This window comes from Pteropus alecto, unplaced genomic scaffold (genome assembly GCF_000325575.1).
Source record: "Pteropus alecto unplaced genomic scaffold, ASM32557v1 scaffold155, whole genome shotgun sequence".
Classification (NCBI taxonomy): Eukaryota; Metazoa; Chordata; class Mammalia; order Chiroptera; family Pteropodidae; genus Pteropus; species Pteropus alecto.
Genome location: NW_006438113.1, coordinates 16,758,757 through 16,781,921, shown reverse-complemented (window position 1 = coordinate 16,781,921; position 23,165 = coordinate 16,758,757). Strand labels below are relative to the sequence as shown.

The following is a 23,165-nucleotide window of genomic DNA, read 5'->3' as shown; positions in this document are numbered from 1 at the left end:
TTATGGCATCTCATCAAGCACCAATTTTATTTTCATTGAACCCCAATTCTTAGAGACCAAGCTCGGGTAGATTCTGATATGCTTCCACCATTAGAAGAATTTATTCATGTTTTGTCCTTGATTTCTTCAGTATAGGCAAAAGAAACAGTAAAAGAATTTCCAAACATAAAAAGATACATAAAATAATGCCTTTAATTTATAATAAGTTTAGAAATCTTCAGATTACATTTTTAGGTAAATATAAAAAATATTTAACATGCAATTATTCCTTTCACCTAAAGTTGCTATTAGAATACTCCTGGGGACCCATAATTCTAATTGTTTGTGTTTTGTTATGTATATGGGTACAAAAAATGTGCAAACAAAACATATTACATGCATTATGTTCTCTTACTTTTATTATTTAAAGCTCTTAACTATTACAGACAAAAAATATTCATTTTTACCTTAGATAACAGCTGTGATCTATCTGAAGCCAAGAAACAGATGACATTCATGTTTTAGAGAGGTATTAAATTTTTTTACCAAAAGCAGTCTCCTATATTATATTATTTTCTGTAAGGAACTTGTTAGTGTACAGCTTTGAGCTTCATTATAACATGATAAATATCTTTGGTCAGTGTTTAATCTTTGTATTCTTTCTCCTATGCAATTTTAACAGGTTTTTTAAATACCTGATAACTCAATTCTACTTTAAATACATTTTCATAAGGATGGAGAAATATAAAGACTAATTTTATGCAAAGATATTCATTGCAGCATTACTTATAATAGCAAAATTTGGAAATAAATGTCCTATACAGTGGAATGCTTATGTAGTATCAAGAAAATGATATTTTCGAATATGTGAGAAAATGTTTTTGGAAAGTAGAAAACTTAGTATTTAAAATTTTATATACTATTTTAATCAAAACTGGGAAATATGTTAAAATGGTAAATAAACATAATAATATTCATTTTCCTCATATTTTGCATATCTTAAAATAATACATAGTACTTTTATAAATATAAAAATATTATCAAAAAGCTTTAATTTTAATGGCCTAAAATGCAAATTAAAATGTAGGAGGAAAGACCAGAAAGTATTCCATGCATTTCTGCCTTTATCTAAACTGGAATATTGTTGGGAAATTCCTGAGAATCTCATTCTCATTTATGTTTGCTAAATAGACTACTGTGCATAGCTCCAGAATGAGTGGACAAGATAGGAACATGTGACCCTTGAGTAAAAGTTAATCGACAAAGATAGCACTCTGTAGAAATACTATCAATCAGCTAAATAAGCACAGACATATGAATGGACACAAAGATACACAATAACCAAAGAGACAATCAGAGATGATAGAAAAATCTTGACTTTAAGGGTGTTTCTTATATTTTAATTGCCCAAATCTCACCAGAAGTACTAAACTATAACTAATAAGGAGGAAGAGGAGAAGGACAAAGAGAAAGAAAGAAAGGAGAGTGGGAAGAAGGAAGAAGAAGAAAGGAAGAAGAAAGAGGGATTTGTCCAATTTACAGATGAGAAATCGAAATTTAGAAAGCATAATATTTTTTCCAGTATTGAAGAGCTTATGCCAGAGTCAGTATTTGAACCCATATCTATTTTATTTTAAATTTGTTTTATTTTAAATCACTAAACTTAAGAGAATTTGGAGTGTACTTTTTTCATCACAGGATATTATGTGTTGCATAGTTTCAAAGAAAAAAATTACAGCAAAACTATGTCTCCATCACTATTTTGAAGTGATTAGTACTGTTTTTTTCAAAGATCAAAATTAGTTATCCAGAATTATCTATAATGATGAAAGGCAAATCATTTCATTATTTTACCATGTGCCAGGCACTGTGCCATGTTCTTTACATGCATAATTCTTAGTTCAGAGTGTCATTTTACTTAGATCTTATTATTGTTACTTGCACATTTGCAAACTAGGTTTTGAATAGAGTATATAATTTGTCTAAAGATTCGAATTTAATTTTCTGTTTCATTCACTGTATAATGATCTCTTCTATATAACATACATTGAAAACACCATTTTCTTTGTCTGTTCTCACTGAGTAAGAGCTTTATCTATTCTTTGTTCTCATGGATGAACTCAGTGATAATCCCTGATATGTATAGTGTTTTATCTGTCATATACAATTCTAGGAGCTTTGTCTATGTTAACTCTTTTAATAATCACACAACTCCATGAGGTAGATTCTATCATTATCCCCTTTCTAACAAAGAAGGAAACTGAGGCACACAGAGATTAATTGACTTGCTCAATTTTATTAATTGGTAGAACTAGTATTCAAACTCATGTGATCTGGCAACACTTAACCTCTGCAATCTGCTATAGGAAAAATATCAGTTTTCCTTCCAGTTTTATCTTATATAGACAAAACAGTAAATTGCCACTCTGATTTGTAAATTGGTTTTTTAAATTGACACTCTTATCTATAAATTATAAGTAGCATTAGTGTGGATTTTTTCCTTAAAGATCAGCACCACTATATAACTTCTGATAAAATTGAATTTATAAATTAAAAATTATGTTTTTAACCAATAACCAATGTTGCGATTGCCAAGCAAAACATACAATCTCTCTCAAAGGACTCTTTCAAAGCCATACTAGAAGAGTTTAGAATTCTGTTAATGAGAGAATGAATCCAATGACTAGAAAATTTGAAGTTGAACTTTTGAAATTAAAAGTTGTTTGACCCAGATTTACCCTTCATTCTCAGAATTGATAAGAATCTTAGTTACACCTAACAATGATAGTCAGATTTATAACTGTAGCAAAAAAACATACTAACTGGTAAATTCCATACTATAAAATTTATTAAAGCTTCTTTCCTATTAATATTTGGAAAGTTTCTCTGAGTAGGTTTTGACTTCCTAGATGCAGAATCGGGAGAATAAGTCATTCCCATTTTAAGAATGCTCTTCTATCAATTGACAAATCTTTATTAAGTCAAATAATATTTTCCCACCATTTGTATTTTTACATGAAAGTGATAGAAAAACTTTGGGCCCTAGATTTGTAGAGCACTTTTGTCCTTGACTTTTTAAAAATAAAATTTGCATAAAAATAACTTTTCAAGGAACTCTGCTAGGGACTTTCAGGCAAATCAAGTGATAGAATATCATAACACACTTTGTTTATTTCTCAGTTTATTAAGATAGGAGATGTTGACCAAGACATCTGGTTAGCTTTTTAATGCAAAGATTTTTTTATATATAATTTAAGTTTTAACCACCAGGACACTCATTACAGGCAAGCAGTTAGCCTAAGTGTTTTTCTCATGCTAAACCAGCTTTCACTTTTCTAGTAAGACGCTTAGTACCAATACAAAATACATTTTTTTAATAATGAGAGAAAAAGTAAGTTTACATTTTAAGAGTGAATTAGCAAAATATATACAAAATATATACATATTGGAGTGTAAACTTTAAGAAACATTTAAGATGAATTTTGCAATTATAGACAAGTTTAATTTCTGCTAAGCTGGCAAAGTTTGTTATCAAAATATATTAGATGTCATCGTGAATTGCTAGAATAGAAATTTCAAGCAACAAGTGATAGCAAAAGCAGTCTATATCCATGACCTTTCCTTTCCCAGAACTCATTTCTCTACCTGTGCTCCAGCCCAGAGGCTGTCTCATTTCACCTTCCTCAGGGTCATAGGTCATCAATGATCCCATCTTTCTCTGCACTTTTAATATTTCCTTTTTCTATCCTTGAATCTATCAACATAAAATCCCCAAACAATTACCCTTCCACAACCCTGTAATCCTCCCCTCTCTCCTTGCTCATGAACATGCCATCTAAACAATTTTCAACACTGCCATTGGTGTTCTCAGTTTTTATTCTAGATCATCTTTTCACTTTTACCCTCTTTTTGGATAATAGTACATGATGCTCTGGCTTTATCTATCACTTACAAAATAAAAATTACCAAATCTCTATCATTCAGCCTTATATTCAGAAGACCCATATACCTATTGGCATTTGTTCATCTTATTGTCTTATCAACATTTCACTCTCAATAAATAGATCCTTCAACTATCTCATACTCCATCTTGCAATCTATAAAACCATTTTTCTTGTTTATTAACTATCTCAATAAAGAGTTCTTTTTCCCTCTCTCCCATCTATTAAACTTAGTCAGTCATTAATTCAAGATAATTCTCTACCTAGAAATCTCAACATACTTTAAACATTTTTTTTCTTTGTTGGGCCTATGTTTGCTGCTCCTTAGCAAACTGAGGTTTCTAAAACACATAAGAGAAGACTATCTAGGGAAGTATGGTTAAAAATATAGTGGAACTCTTTGATGATATCAAAGATGAAGGATAACACAAACTTATATGGTCTACACTGACATTGCTGACTTGTGACAGTTATATTTGGGAAGGTATGGTTTGGCATTTTTCAATGCATAGATGTCATTTTACCAAAAACTAGATATGCTGTTCATATTTTGTCTTATCTCTCTAGTTAGACTAATATTTTCAAGTATAAGAATTGTTTCCAATTCATTTTTAGTTTCAACTTGGTTTGGACATACAGCCATTGAGAAAATGCTATCAATGGCATGTAATTTGAACATCAAATTTAAGACTAACATGTTTTCCATATTTATCAATACTCCTTTCTTTTAGTAAGTATAAAGTTCTGGCCTAACCTACTTTTCAGCTTTTATATTGACTTCCTTGAGAATTTCTTAGAAGGATTGACTTTCCTATGTATTAGATTATAACTCAAAAATATTACCTCCCTTCCAAACATACCTCAACATAATAAAGGCCATTATACTCTTTGGGGAAAGGCTAAAAACGTTTTCCTTAAGATCAGGAACAAGATAAAGATGTCCATTTTCACCACTCTTGTTCAATATTGTATTGAAAGTCTTAGCCATGGCAATAAGACAAGAAAGAGAAATAAAGGGTATCCAAATTGGAAAGGAAGAAGTAAAACTCCCATATATATTTGTGGACCTGATACTATACATAGAGAACCCTAAAGATTCCACCAGAGAACTGTTAGAACTGATCAATGAATTCAGTAAAGTAGCAGAATCCAAAATTAACATTCAGAAGTCAGTGGTATTTTTATGCACCAATGATTACCTTTTGGAAAGAGAAATTAAGAAAACAATCCCATTTCCAATCGCATCAAAAACAATAAAATACCTGGAAATCAAATAAACCAAGAAAGTAAAAGACGTGTTCTCAGAAAATTACTTTCAGACATATCTTCTCAGGCAAGAAAAACAAAGGAAAGAATAAACAAATGGGACTATATCAAACTAAGAAGTTTTTGCACAGCAAAGGAAACCATCAACAAAACAAAAAGACAATTGACTGAATGGGAGAAGATATTCACTTATGATACATCTGATAAGAGGTTAATATCCAAAATATATAAAGAACTCATACAACTCAACAGCAAAAAAACCCCAAACAATCCAATTAAAACATGAGTCCTGAACAGATATTTCTCCAAAGAGGAAATGCAGATAGCAAATACACATATGAAAAGATGTTCAAGGTCACTAATCATCAGAGAAATGCAAATTAAAACCACAAGGAGATATTACCTAACACCTATAAGAATGGCTATCATCAACAAATCAAAGAACAAGTCTGGCAAGGATATGGAGCAAAGGGAATCCTCATACACTGTTGGTGAGATTGTAAATTGGTACAGCCACTAAGGAAAACAGTCTGGAGGTTTCTCAAAAAATTTAAAATGGATCTACCTTATGACCCAGCAATTGCTCTTCTGAGTATTTATCCAAAGAAAACCAAAACAAAAATTCATAAAGATCTATGATCTCCTATGTTCATGGCAGCACAATTTATAATAGCCAAAATACGGAAGCAACCTAAATGCCCATCAACAGATGATTGGATAAAGGAGTTATGGTTCATATATACAATGGAATATTACTCAGCCATGAAAAAATAAAATCCTACCATTTGCAATGACATGGATGGACCTAGAGGTTATTATGCTGAGTGAAATAAGTCAGAAAGAGAAAGATAAGTACTATATGATCATTTTACTTATTTGAGGAATCTAAGGAACAAAAAGGACGAGCTGATCAAAAACAGATTCATAAATATAGAGGAAAATCTGGTTATAGCCAGAGGGAAGGGGGGTTGGGGAGCTGGAAGAAAAGAGTGAAGGGTTAAAAAAGTACAAATTGGTAGTTGATAGATGGCCACAGTTCAGGAACATGGCATAGACAATACAGTTAGCATTAATGTAATGGCTGGGTGGAAAGCCAGAGGAAAGAAAGAGCAATCTGAGAGATTGTTTATAAATTATACAAATGTCTAACCAATGAACTGTATACTCGAAACTAATAATAAAGTAAAATTAACAAAAAATATTATCTCCCTCCCTAAAATATGAAATGTGTTAACTGAAGAGTTTCTTAGATTGAAACAAACTAATAAAATTGTTTTTCCCTGTATACAGAATCAGAATGTGAGAGGGATGGCAAAAAGGTAACTCAGACAAAATTTGATTATTTGGAATTTTGTTTAAAGACTGCCAGCCATCTATAAAGAAGACATTTTCATCTTTCCTTTTCTTCTCCTATACCAAATACCCCTTCTTTCTAGACCCTACAACTTATTTTTGGTTCCTAGGGCCATAGTTTTGCATCCATGAAATAAAACTAAATATACAATAACCGTCAAAGCATTTCAGACATTGTTTCAATGGGAAAATGTCAAAGATTCAACAAAAGTGGGAAGCAGTAAAACAGCATGCCTTTTAACAGAAGACTATTGCTTTAAGAATGCAAACAAATCAAATATTTCAGCATTTATATATTTATCTATGTCTATTTAATTCCTGAGAACCTGCTATACATTTATTTGTATAAATCAGAAGTTCATTAATCTGGAGAACAAATCTGGTTTTTAATATATCTGCTCAGAATAAATTTTAGACAGAAAATAGCATCAAAACACAAATATTGTCTCAAGATGCATCTAGGAAATATACTCTTAAGAGACCTGTTAGAATGGTATAATAATGCTTCAGAATTTTCATTTTAATATAGTTTTATTATTTAAAAAAATTGACTCTCACAACATCAGCAGGGAAACAATTCAAATGAGGCTATCCATGGCAATATTTTGTCAAAATACCAATATAAATTACATTCGTAGATTATTTTGTTCACAGTTGAGTGCATTGTGTATGATTTGGCTTGTAATTCTTTATCTTGTGCTTTTTAATGTCATCTTTCTTGAATTATCATTTGCTTTTAATGTATTTAACACTGAAAATGTATTTTAATTGCGTTCAGTTATGATTAGGGAAGAGTATCCAATCAATAATCTAGATATCTTTGCTTTGGGAAAAATTACAGTGAAGGAGTATCAAGCTTCAGACATACCCCAGGGGTCAAAAAGTCTAATTTTTCCTTTCCTTGTACAAAACATTTTAGCAGATGTAATTTTATTTTAGGTCCTACTCATCTCTTTTTGTTTATTTGGGATATATTGCTTCTGTAAGAAATTGAGATATTTCTGGGTATTATTCCTATTTTGTAAGGTATTATCCAGTTCATTTGAGTACAGAAATACAAATAAATAAATCTTGGATTTATAGAAAGTGTATGTCTCCAACTTTTCATTGTCTGTATTCACTAGGAAAATGTTGAGGAATTATGATAACTAACAACATTCTGTCCTTTAGGAATACACTGTCTAATTTGTACTAGAATTCAGTAGGACTTACACTATATGGTCATGAATGACATATATAATCTACCATACTATCTCAAAACAATTCTAAAGCTCAAGAGAAGATCGGTTTGGGAAAAGTAAGTTTACATTAGGCTTCTGGATGTTAAAACAGAAGGTTTTTGTTAATCTCTTCCTTGCTAGCCACATAATAGCAATGCCTGAGTAGTGAAATGTACATTACACACATAAACATATGTCCAAGGAAGCTAGACAGGAAAGAGAGAAGAAAGGAAGGAAGGAAGAAGAAAGAGAAGAGGAGAGGAGCGGGCAGGAGAGGAGAGGAGAGAAGAGAGGCAGAATATGAAACCTCAATTAATAATCTGATAATCATTCTCCACATGTGAATTTTGACTGATATTTTACAGAATGAAACTAAATTGGCCTAACACTACACACACACACACACACACACACACACACACACATTCATGTTGAGTAGAATTGAAAATTGATTGATGTTTGACTCTCTGACACTCTAGTAAAAAACAGACTAGAAAGCATCATAAAAATTGTTAATTTTTTTTTTGAACTATTAAATTCTTCAAAAAAGAAAGCTACCAATGCTCAGGCAGATTTTTGTTCATAGTGTACATAGACACTGTGAATATTGCCTTGCTTACATTATTCAATTGTATTCCACAATCTACTTCAGGTATTATTCTCTGTCTAAAATTTTTATGTTAGTCTATTAAACAATATCAGAAGCACAGTCATAAACAATCTCCCTGTGATCACTGTAATAAATGTTTCTTTTTTCTCAACTTTGATTCTTTAGAACCCTATTTGTTCAAATGTAATTCATTTGAAACTACTTTACTATATAAAGTGAAAATGACCAGAGAGTCATTATTCGTCAGAGAAGTTATATGGAAATGAAACAATACTTCTGCTTTCTTCCATGATATAAAACTGAAAGCAACAAATGAACAAGACAAACAAACAAATAAAAAACTCATAGACACAGAAAACAGTGTAGTGGTTACCAGAGAGAAAGGGGGCAGAGTACATGCTGCAAGGTGATTTGATCCAATTAAAGGAAAAAAATCAGTATAAGAAAAAAATACTTCAAAGTGACACAATTATTTAAACCCTGAAAATTGTGCATTTTGAAATAAACAGGCACACTGGTAGGAAGCATTAAGTATTTAAAAAGTTTTTAGTACACATAAATCTGTCAAATGCATTATGGTTTCACTTATTTTGTTACTATTCAGTCTCATAAAAGTGAATGAAATAAAATTTTAAACGATGGAAACCCATGGGCAGATTTGGGTTTCAGTAATTTTCTCATACTAGATTTTGAATTATGTTTTTTAACTATAAATAGTAAATACTAAAAAGATTAATAAAATGTTTATAATGTTTAAAGTGGCAGAACATCAAATATATATATATGTGTATATATATATATGTATTCAGGAATGTTTTAAAATATTTGTCTCTGTTATTATTATTCCTTATTTATTTCTCCTCCCTTATGTCCACAAATATAATATCTAATAAGAGAAAGTTCTTATTATTCCAAGAAATGGAGGATAAAAAGAGTAAATAATAAGAAGTAGCCCAATAAAGTTCCTATAAAATTATATAAGCAATAAATAATATGGAATAGTTTCAAAGTCAAAAAGTAAATTTTCTAAGTGGAGATAAATATGTATTATAAAGTTAAATATTAACAATTGTGCAAAGTAATATATTTTCAGTTTGAAATATTAATTAAACATCTCAGTACATTAACAAAAGAACTGAGAGATCTTTCAAATAAAGTGAGGTAACTGATAATGTAGCTGCTGCTTAGAAAATTGATATATAGATGAGAGAAATATAAAGAAAAAAAGTGTTTAGAGCATCAGTATAAGGATTATATAATTTCATATTTTATATCTTCACTTTAATACACTAATAATTACTATGTGTCTTGCAATTTTCCATAGAAAACCAGTAAATATTGACACAGAAAACCTAACATACTAGAATCTTGAAAAGTACTGATCTTTGAAAAGGAAAAATAAGAAATCTAAGATATTAAGAAAAAAATACTAACATCAGGTATTACAGCCTGTTAAAATAATTTGAATATATTTGAAACTCAAAAAGCTGATATTTAAAATAATTTGAATATATTTGAAGCTCAAAAAATCTTAGAAATAATGTTCTAATTATTACTTCTACTGCTAATAATGCCCTAAGTAATACTTAAGCTTCTTTAAAATGAATGATTCACTGCTTGTGTATTAATTGTTCAGTAAAACTAAAAAATAATTCAATAATAATAAATACCAATCCAATAGAGGAAAAAATTAACTTTTTACTAGACAATGTTGAAATGGCAGAAAACAATTAGCATAGACTTTCAAGTCCATTTATAGAAAACTCACCTGGTTGGCAATCTGCCGTGCGAGGACATCCATCCTTGATCCTGATTCTGATATCATTTTAGCTGCATAGATCACATCGGTTGTGTGCTTTAGCGGCCCTTTGCCCCTTAAAGTAAAAGATGCATGTTACTTGCAGTGGATCATGCTAACACACATACATACACATACAAGATTTGTACCCCAAAGTACTAACTATTAGCTTTACATACTTCAGTTTTATATAGGCCTCTTTTAGACTTAACTATAAAATGACAAGAAAGAAAGAGAGAGAGAGAGAGAGAGAGAGAGAGAGAGAGAGAGGAAGAGAGAGAGAGAGAGAGGAGAGAAGGGAGGGAGGGAGGAAAGAGAGAGGGAGAGAGAGAGAAAGAGAAAGGAAGAAAGGAAGGAAGGAAGGAAGGAAGGAAGGAAGGAAGGAAGGAAGGAAGGAAGGAAGGAAGGAAGGAAAACAGGCCAGCCTATTGTGTTAAGATTCAGGAAATACTGCCAAGATGATGGACTTCATTACATTTTATGCTCAGGTATTTCTTACAGTAAACCTCAGCCTAGAAATATTCTTGGAGCGTATGGATACCTCTAGGCAAAGGTGTTTTCCTGATTCAAGGAGGAAATGTGTGATTTTAAATATTATATCTGTTCAATGGTGTGTTTTGATCAGCAAGTCTTTTAGTCTTGCTCTTTTTAATCCTTTTTTACTGTCTTTCAGTTAATTACATTTTGTTTTTATGATATTATCTCTCCTCCATAATTAATTTGTAGTAATATCATAGTTAAGTATGAATATGGAGTTTCACGATCTTAAACTATTTCTCCAAAACAGATCTCTTATTACTGTTTGTGAAAGTCGATCTAGATAAATACCCACTTCGTGTCCCAGTTTCCTTGGTAGTAATAGAAGCACCCACTCCATGAAGTCATTCTAAGAATTACATGCATTAATTTCTATACGCTCAGAATGTTGCTTTAAAAAAAGCAAGCATTCAGTAATACAAGTTGTCATTGTTATGGTTGTTACTTGAAAATAATCGTGGTTCCTAATGCCATGGAATAAAAGTTGGGTTCATTTAGTGATTTCGCAAGGTAGTTAAGAAGAAAGAAATACACTTCCTACATTTTTGTAATGAGATGAGGTAGGGAGGTATTTGTCTGTCTTCTCTCTCCTCAAAAATAAATAATTACCTGAATCAATATAACTGTTCCATCCACATAAAACCACTTCTCTCCTTATTTATGTCCAATTCCTAACCCTCTATTGAGTGTCAACACAATGATTATTCTAATCATTTGGGTTCTATTCCTTGTTCCTAGCAGAGAACAGAACCTGCAGGAATTGCTCATTCACACAATTGTTTTCATGCTTCCATGTAAGTGTGGAGAGTGAGGGAGGTAGGGAGGAGAAATAAATTGGTCAGAGTGAGAAAAGGAAGATTTTGAGAGGCCAAAATAGAGTGGAGTTAGAAGAGGAGAATGAAAATAATCTTTGTCTATGTCTTATTTATACCATGGACTGATCTTGAAGGTTAATGCCCTTATGTTAAATCTAATGAGATTTATTGTTAGAGGAAAAGCACTATTCACTAAGAAGACTATCACCGTGTAGTAATAAAAGACAGAGGGGATTCATGCAAAGGTAAATGATCAGATTATTCTATACCTGAAAATCTGAACACCAAAATCTGTGTGTCCCGTGTGCCAAAAAGTCCCTTTCACTGCATTTTTTTTCCATGGTGCCTCTCAAATTCATTATAAGCAAGTTTTTCTTTTAAAAATGGAACATCATGTCTAACAAAATGAAAACCTGATCTCAGAGGATGGTTATCATCATATTTCTTCTCTTTAAATCTGCTGACCCAGGTTGCTTTATAAAAAATTAATCATTACAATATTCCAGTTGCTCTTATCAAATTAATATCGGGCAAGACTAGATGTTATACACATGGTTACGTTCAAGAAAGGCATTGCATTTTATTATTTCTATGCATCTCCAGACAAAGTTAAACTTAAAGCTGTCTAAGTTCTTAAAAGGCAATGCATCAATTTTCAAGGTTTTAAATAACAGACAAAGGTTGTACCTAAGGAGAGTAGCTAACGCTCTTAGCTTAAACAATGAACATAGAGTTATATTTAAAGAATGAAGCTAATGCACCTTTCCCCTCAAAATAATATATTTCCCCCATATTAAAACCCCAGGCCAATAAAAGAAAATTACTTCTAGCTTTAAATACATAACTTGTTATAAGACCACTATCTTAAACGCATGGAGAACTTAAAAGGAATGATAATACATTATGACAGACCACAATTATTCTCTTCCTCATGTTCCTAATTAAATGTATTGCCTGGCAAGCTTCCTATTGAGTGCCAAACAAAATATACATTTTATAAATGATTCCATATCATGCCAGGCTTCCAGAGGAAGCTGCAATTACCGAAACTATGATAAATTTTTAACATACTCAGCCTGAAATGTACTATGTAATGAAGGCTTTTTAAATTGGGAAATACATTCAAAGGTTGTTTGCTGCCTTCATTTTCATAATGGGTTCTCAGGATCTCCTGTCAGCAAATCGGGTCTTAAATCATTGAGTTTGGATCCTAGAGAGAAAGACATTCAAAGGAGGAGGGAGTGGACAGAAATTTTTTTTAAAAAAAATTGGAGGCCAGAAATCTTTAATAAATAGTGGTTACAATAATAACCTATCTATTCTCCCCAGAAGGAGGGCAGATCAACTTCTGAAGTAGAGTCGGCCCATTATAGGTTAGAAGGTATAATGGGAAAGGCTGCAACAACACCGTGATGTTGATGCCGCTGAAAATTTTATTAACGCAAGTGAAAGTGATGCCTTTGAAACTTAATTTATTAGTGCAGCATAAACCTTTGAGTTATTTTTGACATTGCTCCAACCTTGACTCCCATTCTTCTCCCTGTCCTCACCCCGTTTCCGGCATCCACCATCTTAATTAGCACAAGTAATAAGATGATATAACTGATCAGTAACAGTTCAACTAACTAGAAATCTGATTTAATAATAGAAAATATCAAATAGTTTCATGAACTTATTTTGTGTTTTTAAGGACAGAGAATATTTTTGAAATAATTTTGTATTTTCTGCTATAATTAAAAACAAAACAAAAAGCTTAATTATAATTTTTGTACTTTGTAGCCCCTAAATCTCTGATAACATAATATTATTTCCCATTTCAAGGTCGAAATCTTTTCCTTTAATTTTCTTTTCTTTTGATATTTTATAAAAATTCAGGACATAGTGGTTAACTTAATAGATAAAAAAAATGGCAGCATATATTTTGTTCCACGAAAGTGGTTAACACATTTAGTATTTTCTATGTGCTAAGCACTATTCAATATGAGAACTAATTTAATTATTATTACAACCCTATGAGTTTAGGAATATTACTATCTTCATCTCACAGGAGAGAAAACTGAGGAACAGAGGCATTACATTTATTTTTTTGTAGAAACACTCAGTTATTAAGTGTTGAAGATGGAATTTGAACCTGGGCAACTGGTTAATCTGTTTTTAATGACTATCTTATACTACTTCCAATAAAGCACACATGATAAAATTAAATTATTAAAAATATCCTAATTTTTAATAATTAAAAATGGTAACTGATGGGAGTTACCATGAATGCAACAGAGAGCAAAAGTAAAGCTTAGATTTAGGTGCTGGGCGGTTAAGAGGTCCACCAAGAATGACTCGATTACACAAAACAGCCTCAAGAAACAACCTAAATTTGTGTCCCAGTCCCAACAAAATAAAAATATGCTGCATGATACAGACTTTTAGAATCATGGCAAATAGGTGAAATAGCATCAGTAGTCTGCAGTCCTGAGATTTTTTTCTTAAAATATTACTTTTCTTCATGACTTATGCTTGTACCTTTCCTCCCTCTATCTCTCTTCATAGATTCTAATTACTAAACTCAAACTCAGTCATTACATACATCACACTAGATGAGAGATTGCACTTTGATGTTTATTTATAATATAATAGAATTTTTATTTGAGAATCAGCATTAGACATTTATTTTATTTTATTTTATTTTATTCTAACACTCAAATTTAGTGCTGTAATAAAGTAGAATTAAATTAACATGGACTCTAGAAATGCATTTGTTTGCATCCCAGTACTGCCACTTATTAGTCATGTATCTTTTGGTAAGTGACTTAGTTGATCTGAGCTTATTTTTTCTTCAACAAAATAATGATTGTGATACTTGCCACATGGCAAAGATACAAAAAATCACATATTTTACACAATATTTGGCACTCAGCAGATAATATTTTTTTCTTTCCCTCGTCCCTTTATAGGTAACAATATTTTATTTAAAAAATGAACTTTTCATTTTTTATTTAATAATTATAGTACTTTCCAGACAATATGAACTGACTTGATTTCTTATAATACCCTTCTACTAAGAAAAAAACAGAATAAAATATATAAATATTGTATGTGTAGTCATTGTTGTTCAAGATTGTTCTTTGACTCCTTATAAGGAGTTGATTTACATTTAGTGGACAGATATTTTTGGTAGTATAAATTTCCCAAGATCAATGATTCAACTTTACAAGGGTACCATCAGAATTACCTTACTTATAATTCTGACATTAGATACAAAGGAAAAAACAATTTTCATGGAGCAACTGAAAAATGATGAGATAAAGAGAGGTACCAGACTCAAGCAAGAACACACTATTTCTCTACTATTCAAATATGAAATTTTAATTAGGCTATTCTCTCCCCCTGGATGTTGCTTTCTTTTGTAAAATGTCATTCTTAAGTTTTGAGGACCCTATAAAATTCCTTGAATAATAGTGAATAATCAGCTAACAATCACCCTGAGCAATCAGTATCCCGAAGAACCTTTGGGATTTAACTCTGAAAAAGGTGTTGCCCCATGGAAGAGGGAGTATAGTCTGAACACTGTGTGTGTGTTTGTGTGTGTATATATTTTTCGTTTCTACTCTGCTCATTCCATATTATTCAGAGTAGCCTAACAACATCACAATATCTTAGTCCTTAGCACAATAAAGTTTATTCCTCTCTCATATCACATATTGTGGGATGATGGGCTATATACCACAAAACCACTTAAGAGCTCAAGCCCCCTCTCATTACAAAATAACCTACTCCTAAGGTGTCACAGCCCTCTGATGGATCTGTTCCATTCAGACATCTGACACAGGAAGAGAATGAGGATTTCATAAGAGATTTTAGGGATCAGGATAAAAATTAGAACACATCACTCCCACCAATATTCCAGGATCCAGACACATAGACTCATGTAAATGCAAAGAAATTGTATTCTATTTGGGCACAGGAAGGAAAAAAAACAGGGGCTTATGAACTCATAGCATGTCCTCTGCACATATTCCCAAGGGCGTTATAAACCTACATTTTCTTTTTTTCATTTTAGCAACAAAATCTGTGTTCACTGTGAAAGAAACTTTGGATGTCACCAAGTAGGTGGAAAAAATTGGGAAAGTACCAAGGTTCTTCACCAATACAGCTGAAATTATAAAACATATACTCTGCCTGGGCAGAAAACCAATTCTATTTTTGTTTTGAAATTATAACAATGTATATGGTCTATTATTAAAAATAAAAATTATATACCTTTTACTTTGTACATGGTGATAATAGTCTTTTATGTTCAATGATATATTTATTTATGAAACAGTATAGGGCTTATTTTAGAGATCTTTTTAGTGATCAGCCCGCAGAGAAAACTTTTAAAGTTATTGTTATTATTATTGCTGCTGCTGCTGCTGCTGCTGCTGTTGTTATTGTGTGTGTGTGTGTGTGTGTGTGTGTGTGCATCTGTGTGTAGGAAGCAGAAATTCCCTTCCTCAAATCCCAAAACTAGTTTTCTAAATAAATCTGAGACATAAATTTTTTTTCTGTTCTTCAGTCCTCACATTCCCTAATTTACCCACTACTAGTTAGTGTTATATCAAATCTAAAGACTATAAAATTTAGAGAAGGATTTCATAAATTACCTTTAACGGTCAAAAACCACTAAACACCTAGGTGAAAGCAGAAGTAAAATTAGAATGAAAGATTTCTTTCACAAAGTTTATTCACTTTTAAGTTGTAGGCAAAAATGAGGTCAGCTAGCCAGATATTCAAATTTTTGTCTTTAATAAAATAGATAAACCTTTTCTAGTTCTTCTTAAATATTAAGAATTTACTATTTTTCTGCACAGTTTTGTACTGAAAACATACACAACAACAAACTTCAGTGCTGCTGTGTTCCAAGGACTGTTAAATTGCTGTTTCCTCACTAAGTTCTCATACCCAGTATTGCTCATTGCTGCATAGTGTTGTGCAGGTTGTTCACTGCACAAATTTAAGAGTTGCCCTTCATATTCATATCATTACTAATACCATAATTGTTCGTATTACAACTTATGCTACCTTACATGTTCTGCTCATAGAATCTATTATCTTCAACCTATAAACAAGAAAACAGAAGCATATAAGCTCAACGTTCCTTAACTTTATCTCCAACATATATGAATAATGACCAGTTGGTCTAAACTTCATTTTTACTTCCAAAGCCAATTGGAAGTAAAGTGTCAGCATGAGTTTGAAGCACTGAAATTCAATGGGTAGTTATGAATCAGGGTAATGTTTCATTTACTGCAAAGAAATGCATAAGAATGGAAAAAAAACAAAAACAGAAAACAATCTCTTCTTTGATCGAAGTTCTTTTAACAGCAATCTGACATTTCTCCCTCTCTCCTTTCCTCTCTCTGTCCCTTCCCCCCACCCCACCTCTCTTTCTCTCTCTTCGTCCTACTTAGGGCTAAAAGCAGATCTATCTAGGGAAAAAGAAAGTTGCAATTGCTTTTTCTCTCTCAACTGGACTTTTGACTTTTGATTTAAAAAGAAATGTAGCCTAGTGGTGGGGACCCAGGATCGACTATCAGACGTTATCTAGAACCCAAAGTGGAGCCATTAATGCTTATTTGAGAATAGTAGCACTGGTAAAAATTGTCGTATATAGGTAATTTTTTCTAGTGATCTTAGTTCAATTGTTCACTAATTAAATAAGTTATTATAGTATCACACCTAAAAATCAATAATAACTAAGAAAAAGACTCCATGTGTAGAAGGATCAAGAAAGCAGTTGGTACAAGATTGATGCCAGTTGTGTGTTATAGAAGGAACAGTGAGAATTAACAACTATGCAGCTATCAACTACAGTTTTTCTTTTAGGTCAACTTACGAATTTATTTTCCCATTTACCACACATCAATTTTAGCGTGCCTTTCTCTTCTCTTGGGGCTACACATGAAACACACACAATCACTGAAAGCACATGACTCTAGCATGGGCAAGAAAATGGGAGGAGTTCAATTTGGGAAAAAATGGGGAAAGTTTTTCAGGTAATTATTATGTGTATCATTTTCTTCTTTGACACCTACATGCCTTGGAAAGTGTGGAACATGTTTTCATAAGACATTCAGAAACTATAGCCACTGCATACTTAAAGGGGTCATTTAGGGATATTATAGTTAAAATCTCTGAAGAAAACTTTGTTAGCAATTTTTTACTGTAACTGTGAAATAAGGAATAAACTTCTTAGTAGAGGCTCTCTGGGCTCCCACTGGTAGCGAGGATTGACAAGGAAATCCATTTGTATCATCTCTCATGCATGGGAAAGTAACCTCTCCAGCACCACCCCTCCCCCACCTCCCCGCACCCAAAAGACCTTTTCGAGCATAATGGGAAATCTGTACTCAGCTCCAACACTTGAAAACAGGTCTTTTCTTGCCTTTTACACATTACTTCTCTGAGTATGTACATTAATCAAAGCCAATGTACTGTAAATACAATTGCACTCTCTGACTGTGGGAGTCTCTCTTATTACTGTTGGCAGTGGCCTCAGCATTAATCATGTACACGATTGCTTACGGAGCCTGAGCATTTTTTCCTGCTTCCCCTTAAACCACTGTGATATACTGGATACTCCTGCAACTTTAATATCTAGACCACATTTTATGGGCTCAGAAAATAACCATTTTCAATTTACAAAAATAATATAAATGAGCTTTTATTATTAAACATTTGACCTTCTTAAAGTCAACTTACCAACTCACTCTAGTCATGGCCCAACATTATCCTAAGATCCAGTAGAAGAAATATATGGGGGTGAAAGGGCCAATAACTTAGTGAAGACTTATCACAGTTAATAGATTGGGTACAGAGGCAGTTCAAGGATCTGGCTTGCCACCAGTATCTAGCCTTGCTATTGTTTCTGAGATGATAAATACTACTAGTATATCTTGGCATGCCCTCCCTCTTCTAGTCTAGTCAGTTATAGCTACAGTTTATTAAATATTAGGACACTATAATGTAGCTTAATATTTTCAATTGCTTATCCAGAATGAGTGTGAGTTGATATAAACTCTTTGATGCAGCTAGTGTTCCTGTTAATGTGCCACTATTTCCACTCTCCTTTGATTTACATGCTTTACTGAATTATTGTGCAGTGACCCAAAGCTGATTTTTAAAAAGGAGGCAATGCTTTTAAAATTTGAACAAAATAATCAGCTCTAGTTCAGACACACACATTATTTTTTACTTTGTCCTCCTGTCAGTCCTAATACCCAATTATGTATCTAATGCTATGTGAGACAACATACTTAATGTCTCGTCAACTAAAAGAAGATCAAAGTAGTATCTAAAACAGTAGTCATCCAGCATCATGCCCAACTCTGTGATACACCCTCATGTCTGTATGTACTGGCCTTTGCCCTAAAAATCTCTTGCTTTAGCATAAAATAGAGTCATAAATAGCTCAGTCTGGAGGGTCACATGTTAGTGTCAGACTGAATTATGTTAAAAGACTATAATATAGTTTACAATTCTGTGCTTAATAATTTATTCCTTATTAATCAAAATTACAATAAAAAGACATAAAGGGAGTCGGGACTTAGAATTTATTCCTTCCTTTCTTCTGCTTCCTCCTCCTCCCCTCCCCCTCCCCTTCCCCTCTTTGTGTGTGTGTGTGTGTGTGTGTGTGTGTGTGTGTGTTACTTTCTAGACTCTTTTGCTCTTTGTTAAATGTGAGTACTTTGGCGTTGCCCCAGCAGTGTGCCTTGGGTCACAGTATTAGGATGTATTGGACCACAGATCTCCTCTACCCTTTTCTACAGGGGGTCTATTTCATTCAAGGTCTTTCAGTTCTCTCCTTCCGAAATTAGGACTCAAAGGTTTCCAAAGTTGTTTTGAAAACTTTAATAATGGCCTGCGAGCATATTGAATTCGACTGAGACGGCTGCTTTTCTCTCCTGCCTAGAACTCCTCCTCAAACCTCAATGTTTCATTTTTTTAAATGCTTCTTATAATATGAGATCCAGGGCTTCTAATCAAGTGGGGTAATTTAGAAAGAAAATAGGAGACAAGGAAACCAATGGTCACATGATAGGATGGTTATTCTGAAAGAAATCCAGATTTTCAGTTCTCAGGAGGAAGCTCATAGAATTTATTTCTATGGCTTACATTCTGGTGCTGAATAACTTCTTATTTATTTATTATTTTTTTTGTTATTGACCCAATGGTGAAAAAAATGATATTTTCCAACAGGCTAAATTCATTAAGATCGTGACTATTCCATGAGATCAGTTCCAAGAAGGCTAATATACTTATGCCAGAAGCTGGCATTCTGAAGATGTCCCCTCTTCACATTGAACTTTTGGTGCTTTAAACAGAAAAATATTTGTAGTTTTGCCAAGTAGGTTGCTTCAGGGCCCCTTTTCAGCCTGCTCTGTCAAGCACAGAATGAGATAACACATGTTTTACTTTCATCCTCTCTCTCTATATATTTATCTATGTCACATATATATTATTGTGCTAATAAATTATGTATATTATAAAGCAAAAATAGAAATATTAATTGTAGAAATACATTTAAAGCTGAAAAATCTTTTAAATATCTTGCTAATAATATTGTCATTAAAAATGATCTCAGGACACAATATTAACTTGAGAAATTTAACATGAGTATTAGATTATGTAAATGCATAGTTCAAGCAGTTTTCTTGATAATAAATTTTATTGGCCCAGTTCTTGTCGGTTTTGATGAGATCATCATCAATTTTACTTTGTAATGTGGCTGACCAATACCTTTTCCTAGAAATAAAGAGAATTGTCAACTTTGACAATTTGTTCTTCCTTTGGGTTTCTTTTTTAATTATTAAGCCACTTTTTTTTTTTTCTGAAAATTTTAAAACGGATTCTATTTAATGAAGTTTAGCTTAGTTAAAACTAGATAGTATAATTTATAAATTTAGTTAACCAGGCACACGTTAATTGTGGTATGTTTGAAAGCTACTGGACAAGTAAAGGTACCATAATTGATCCTTCCAGACTATAGAACTCTCTTGTCTGGGAAATGCAGTATAAGACAGTACCAGTGTCAATCATATATTGAATAATGATAAGAATATAATTCTTATATTTTGATAACAAACATAAATAAAATGTCAAATATTTTTTCCCAGTCTCCAGTAGAATATCTCACAGCTCCACTTTGAAGATTACTGTTTAAAGGCAGAGCTCAAATGATATCTTTTCCAGAAAGTTTCCTGTTGCCCAAAGCAGGAAATACATATTTGGTTCCTCTGAACATTTCTACCATCTTACCTTTACCTTTCATGAGATTATCACTCCTTTCTGCCTCAGAATTATATATACATGTCTTAATTCTTGAACTTGACTCTAAGCTAATTGGGAGAATGGCCCATGAATGATTTCTGCTTGGGTTTCCCAGAGCACCAAGAGACAGGGAGAGCAGTAGGGAGAACAGCCATGGACTTACATATCATAGTTCTTCCAAAAATTTATGTTTTAAGAGATCAATCAATTCCCTACCCCACTTGAAAATATACTTCATGATCTTGACTTTTATTTTGTATTCTTGCCTCTATTAGGTATTATCAAATAATAGATTACTTGAAGGCATACAAGAGAAGAGCTAGAAATAAGAAAAGGGTATTTCTTTAAAGGTTCAAAATAAATGTCAGATTCACAATGGATAAACACCTATGAAAACTGAAATTAGGCAATGAATGATTATCCTAAGATACTTTGTATTCTAAATTTCAAAAACGTGCATGAATATACCTTCAACATATACTAAACTATATTTTCCTTCTTTCTTTCTAAATTAGTTCCAAATAAAAACTATAAATGACCATAAACCGGGTTTTATTACTCTTCATTTTAGATATTGAATATTAGAGAAGAAACCATTATGTAAGTTTAAGAATAACTAAACTAACAGTTTATTACCACGAACACAGATCTATAGCAAAGACAACAGGAGTTATTTTTAGGGACTTTTTAGAGCAACAAAGAACTTAAGGTGAAAGATAAACCCAAACTGAAAACCAGAAAACATTATTACAAATAAGAAAAAAATGTCCAAGAAACAAATAAGCAAGTTATTTTTAAACATAGCTATTATATCTGGAAACATGGCAGATACTCAAAGGACCAGAAATTGTAGATTCTACTCTGTCTTCTGAGAGCTGAGCTTGGGCATCCTCTACAGTTTTTTACATATTCAGATGGCTCTCAAGGATCACCAAAGTGAGATTAATGATTTAATTTTCTTTTCAAAGGTTATGTTCCCATTATTAAGCCATGCACATGATTACTAACTGTAGGTAAAGTGTACCAGGTCAGGCTGGTGGAAATGCAGAAGTTTCAGCTAGACCAAATTGGATAAAAGTAAAGGGCAGTCAAGTAATTTGCACTGAGGATTCTGAAGGTTATATCCTACTGCCAGAAGGGAACTTCTTGCTAGAGTCTGTCTATGGGAAACAAAATTTCATATCAACCACCTGAGAAGAGGTTCTTAGTAAGCACGAGCATATGTTCTTACCAGTTTGTTTTTTATCCTCAAACATAGGCCCTCCTTCTCCTGTCTTTAACCAAAAAATTTCATTTTTTTAAGGCTCTTTTGGAAAATCTATCTCACTTTCAAGAAGAGTGTTGATTAACTCATACGCTTAAGAAATAATTATTGTTATATGTGAAGTGCCTTGCCAGGCAATATCATAGATAGAGACATGAATAAGGCATAGCCTTTGCTCACTGTAACATAGAATGACTGGATAGAAATTTTACTCCCTTTGAAAGACAGTGTGAAAAGACTGCCTTTCCTAATCTTTAGTTTTGTGGATGCAAAAGTAGAAAAGTAGTTCATTCAGTCATCTGTTTATTCATAAGTTTATTCATTAAATATAACTATTGTGCATTTTAACTACAGAACAGGATTTTTCCTAGGCATCCTTGAAGGATTGCATCCTTGAAGTTTGAAATCTAATAGAAATACAGTAAAGTTAACAAACACAGAAGCATAATAAGGCTGCTTTATTAAAGCTAAGCTAGGGAGGAAGAAAATAAATAAGTGGAAAAACACTTGATAGTACAGTCAAGATTTAGGCATATTTGGAGAAGCATAGTGTTCTTATTAAAACTCACCTCTATTATAAAGAGAAGACAGCATGAACAAACTGAGCCAGCTTAGATAATTACAGTGGCAAGCAGCAGATAATAGAAGGAGAAATTTAAAATCATTTAAAGCCAAATTTGAATGACAAAGTAAGGTGTCAGAATTGACATTGTGCAAAATAGGTTGTGGTAGTATGATGGCTTTATGGAAAGAGAGAGAGGGAAGAAGACAAACGCTAACTTTTGTATTTCAACCTTCAGTTAAAATTAAATTTATAGTAAGATGATATTTGAGATTTAATACAGAACTAGTTGTTTCAGCATTTAACCATGATTATGGATTAAAATAAGTCAATAAACAGAAAGAGGTATAAATTTTTGGGTCATAATAAATTTTGAAACACTCACTACAGTTAATTTTCCATCACCTAAAAGGGGTGTGTGTGTGTGTGTGTGTGTGTGTGTGTGTGTGTGTATACATACACACACTTTTTTGCTAGATTGGCAGCTTTAACTATTAATTAAATGAATATATAATAT

The 23,165-nt window shown here is 32.4% G+C and overlaps 1 protein-coding gene across 2 annotated transcripts in view; it reads right to left on the bottom strand.

The window, feature by feature from the left end:
- CTNNA3 (catenin alpha 3) overlaps positions 1-23,165 on the bottom strand; it is a 1,378,877-nt gene that overhangs the window by 53,095 nt on the left and 1,302,617 nt on the right. For both annotated transcript variants that reach the window (XM_006915590.2, XM_006915591.2), the window contains exon 16: positions 10,138-10,243. In XM_006915590.2, coding sequence (XP_006915652.1) covers positions 10,138-10,243 — 106 coding nt within the window. The remainder of the gene's footprint in view (positions 1-10,137; positions 10,244-23,165) is intronic.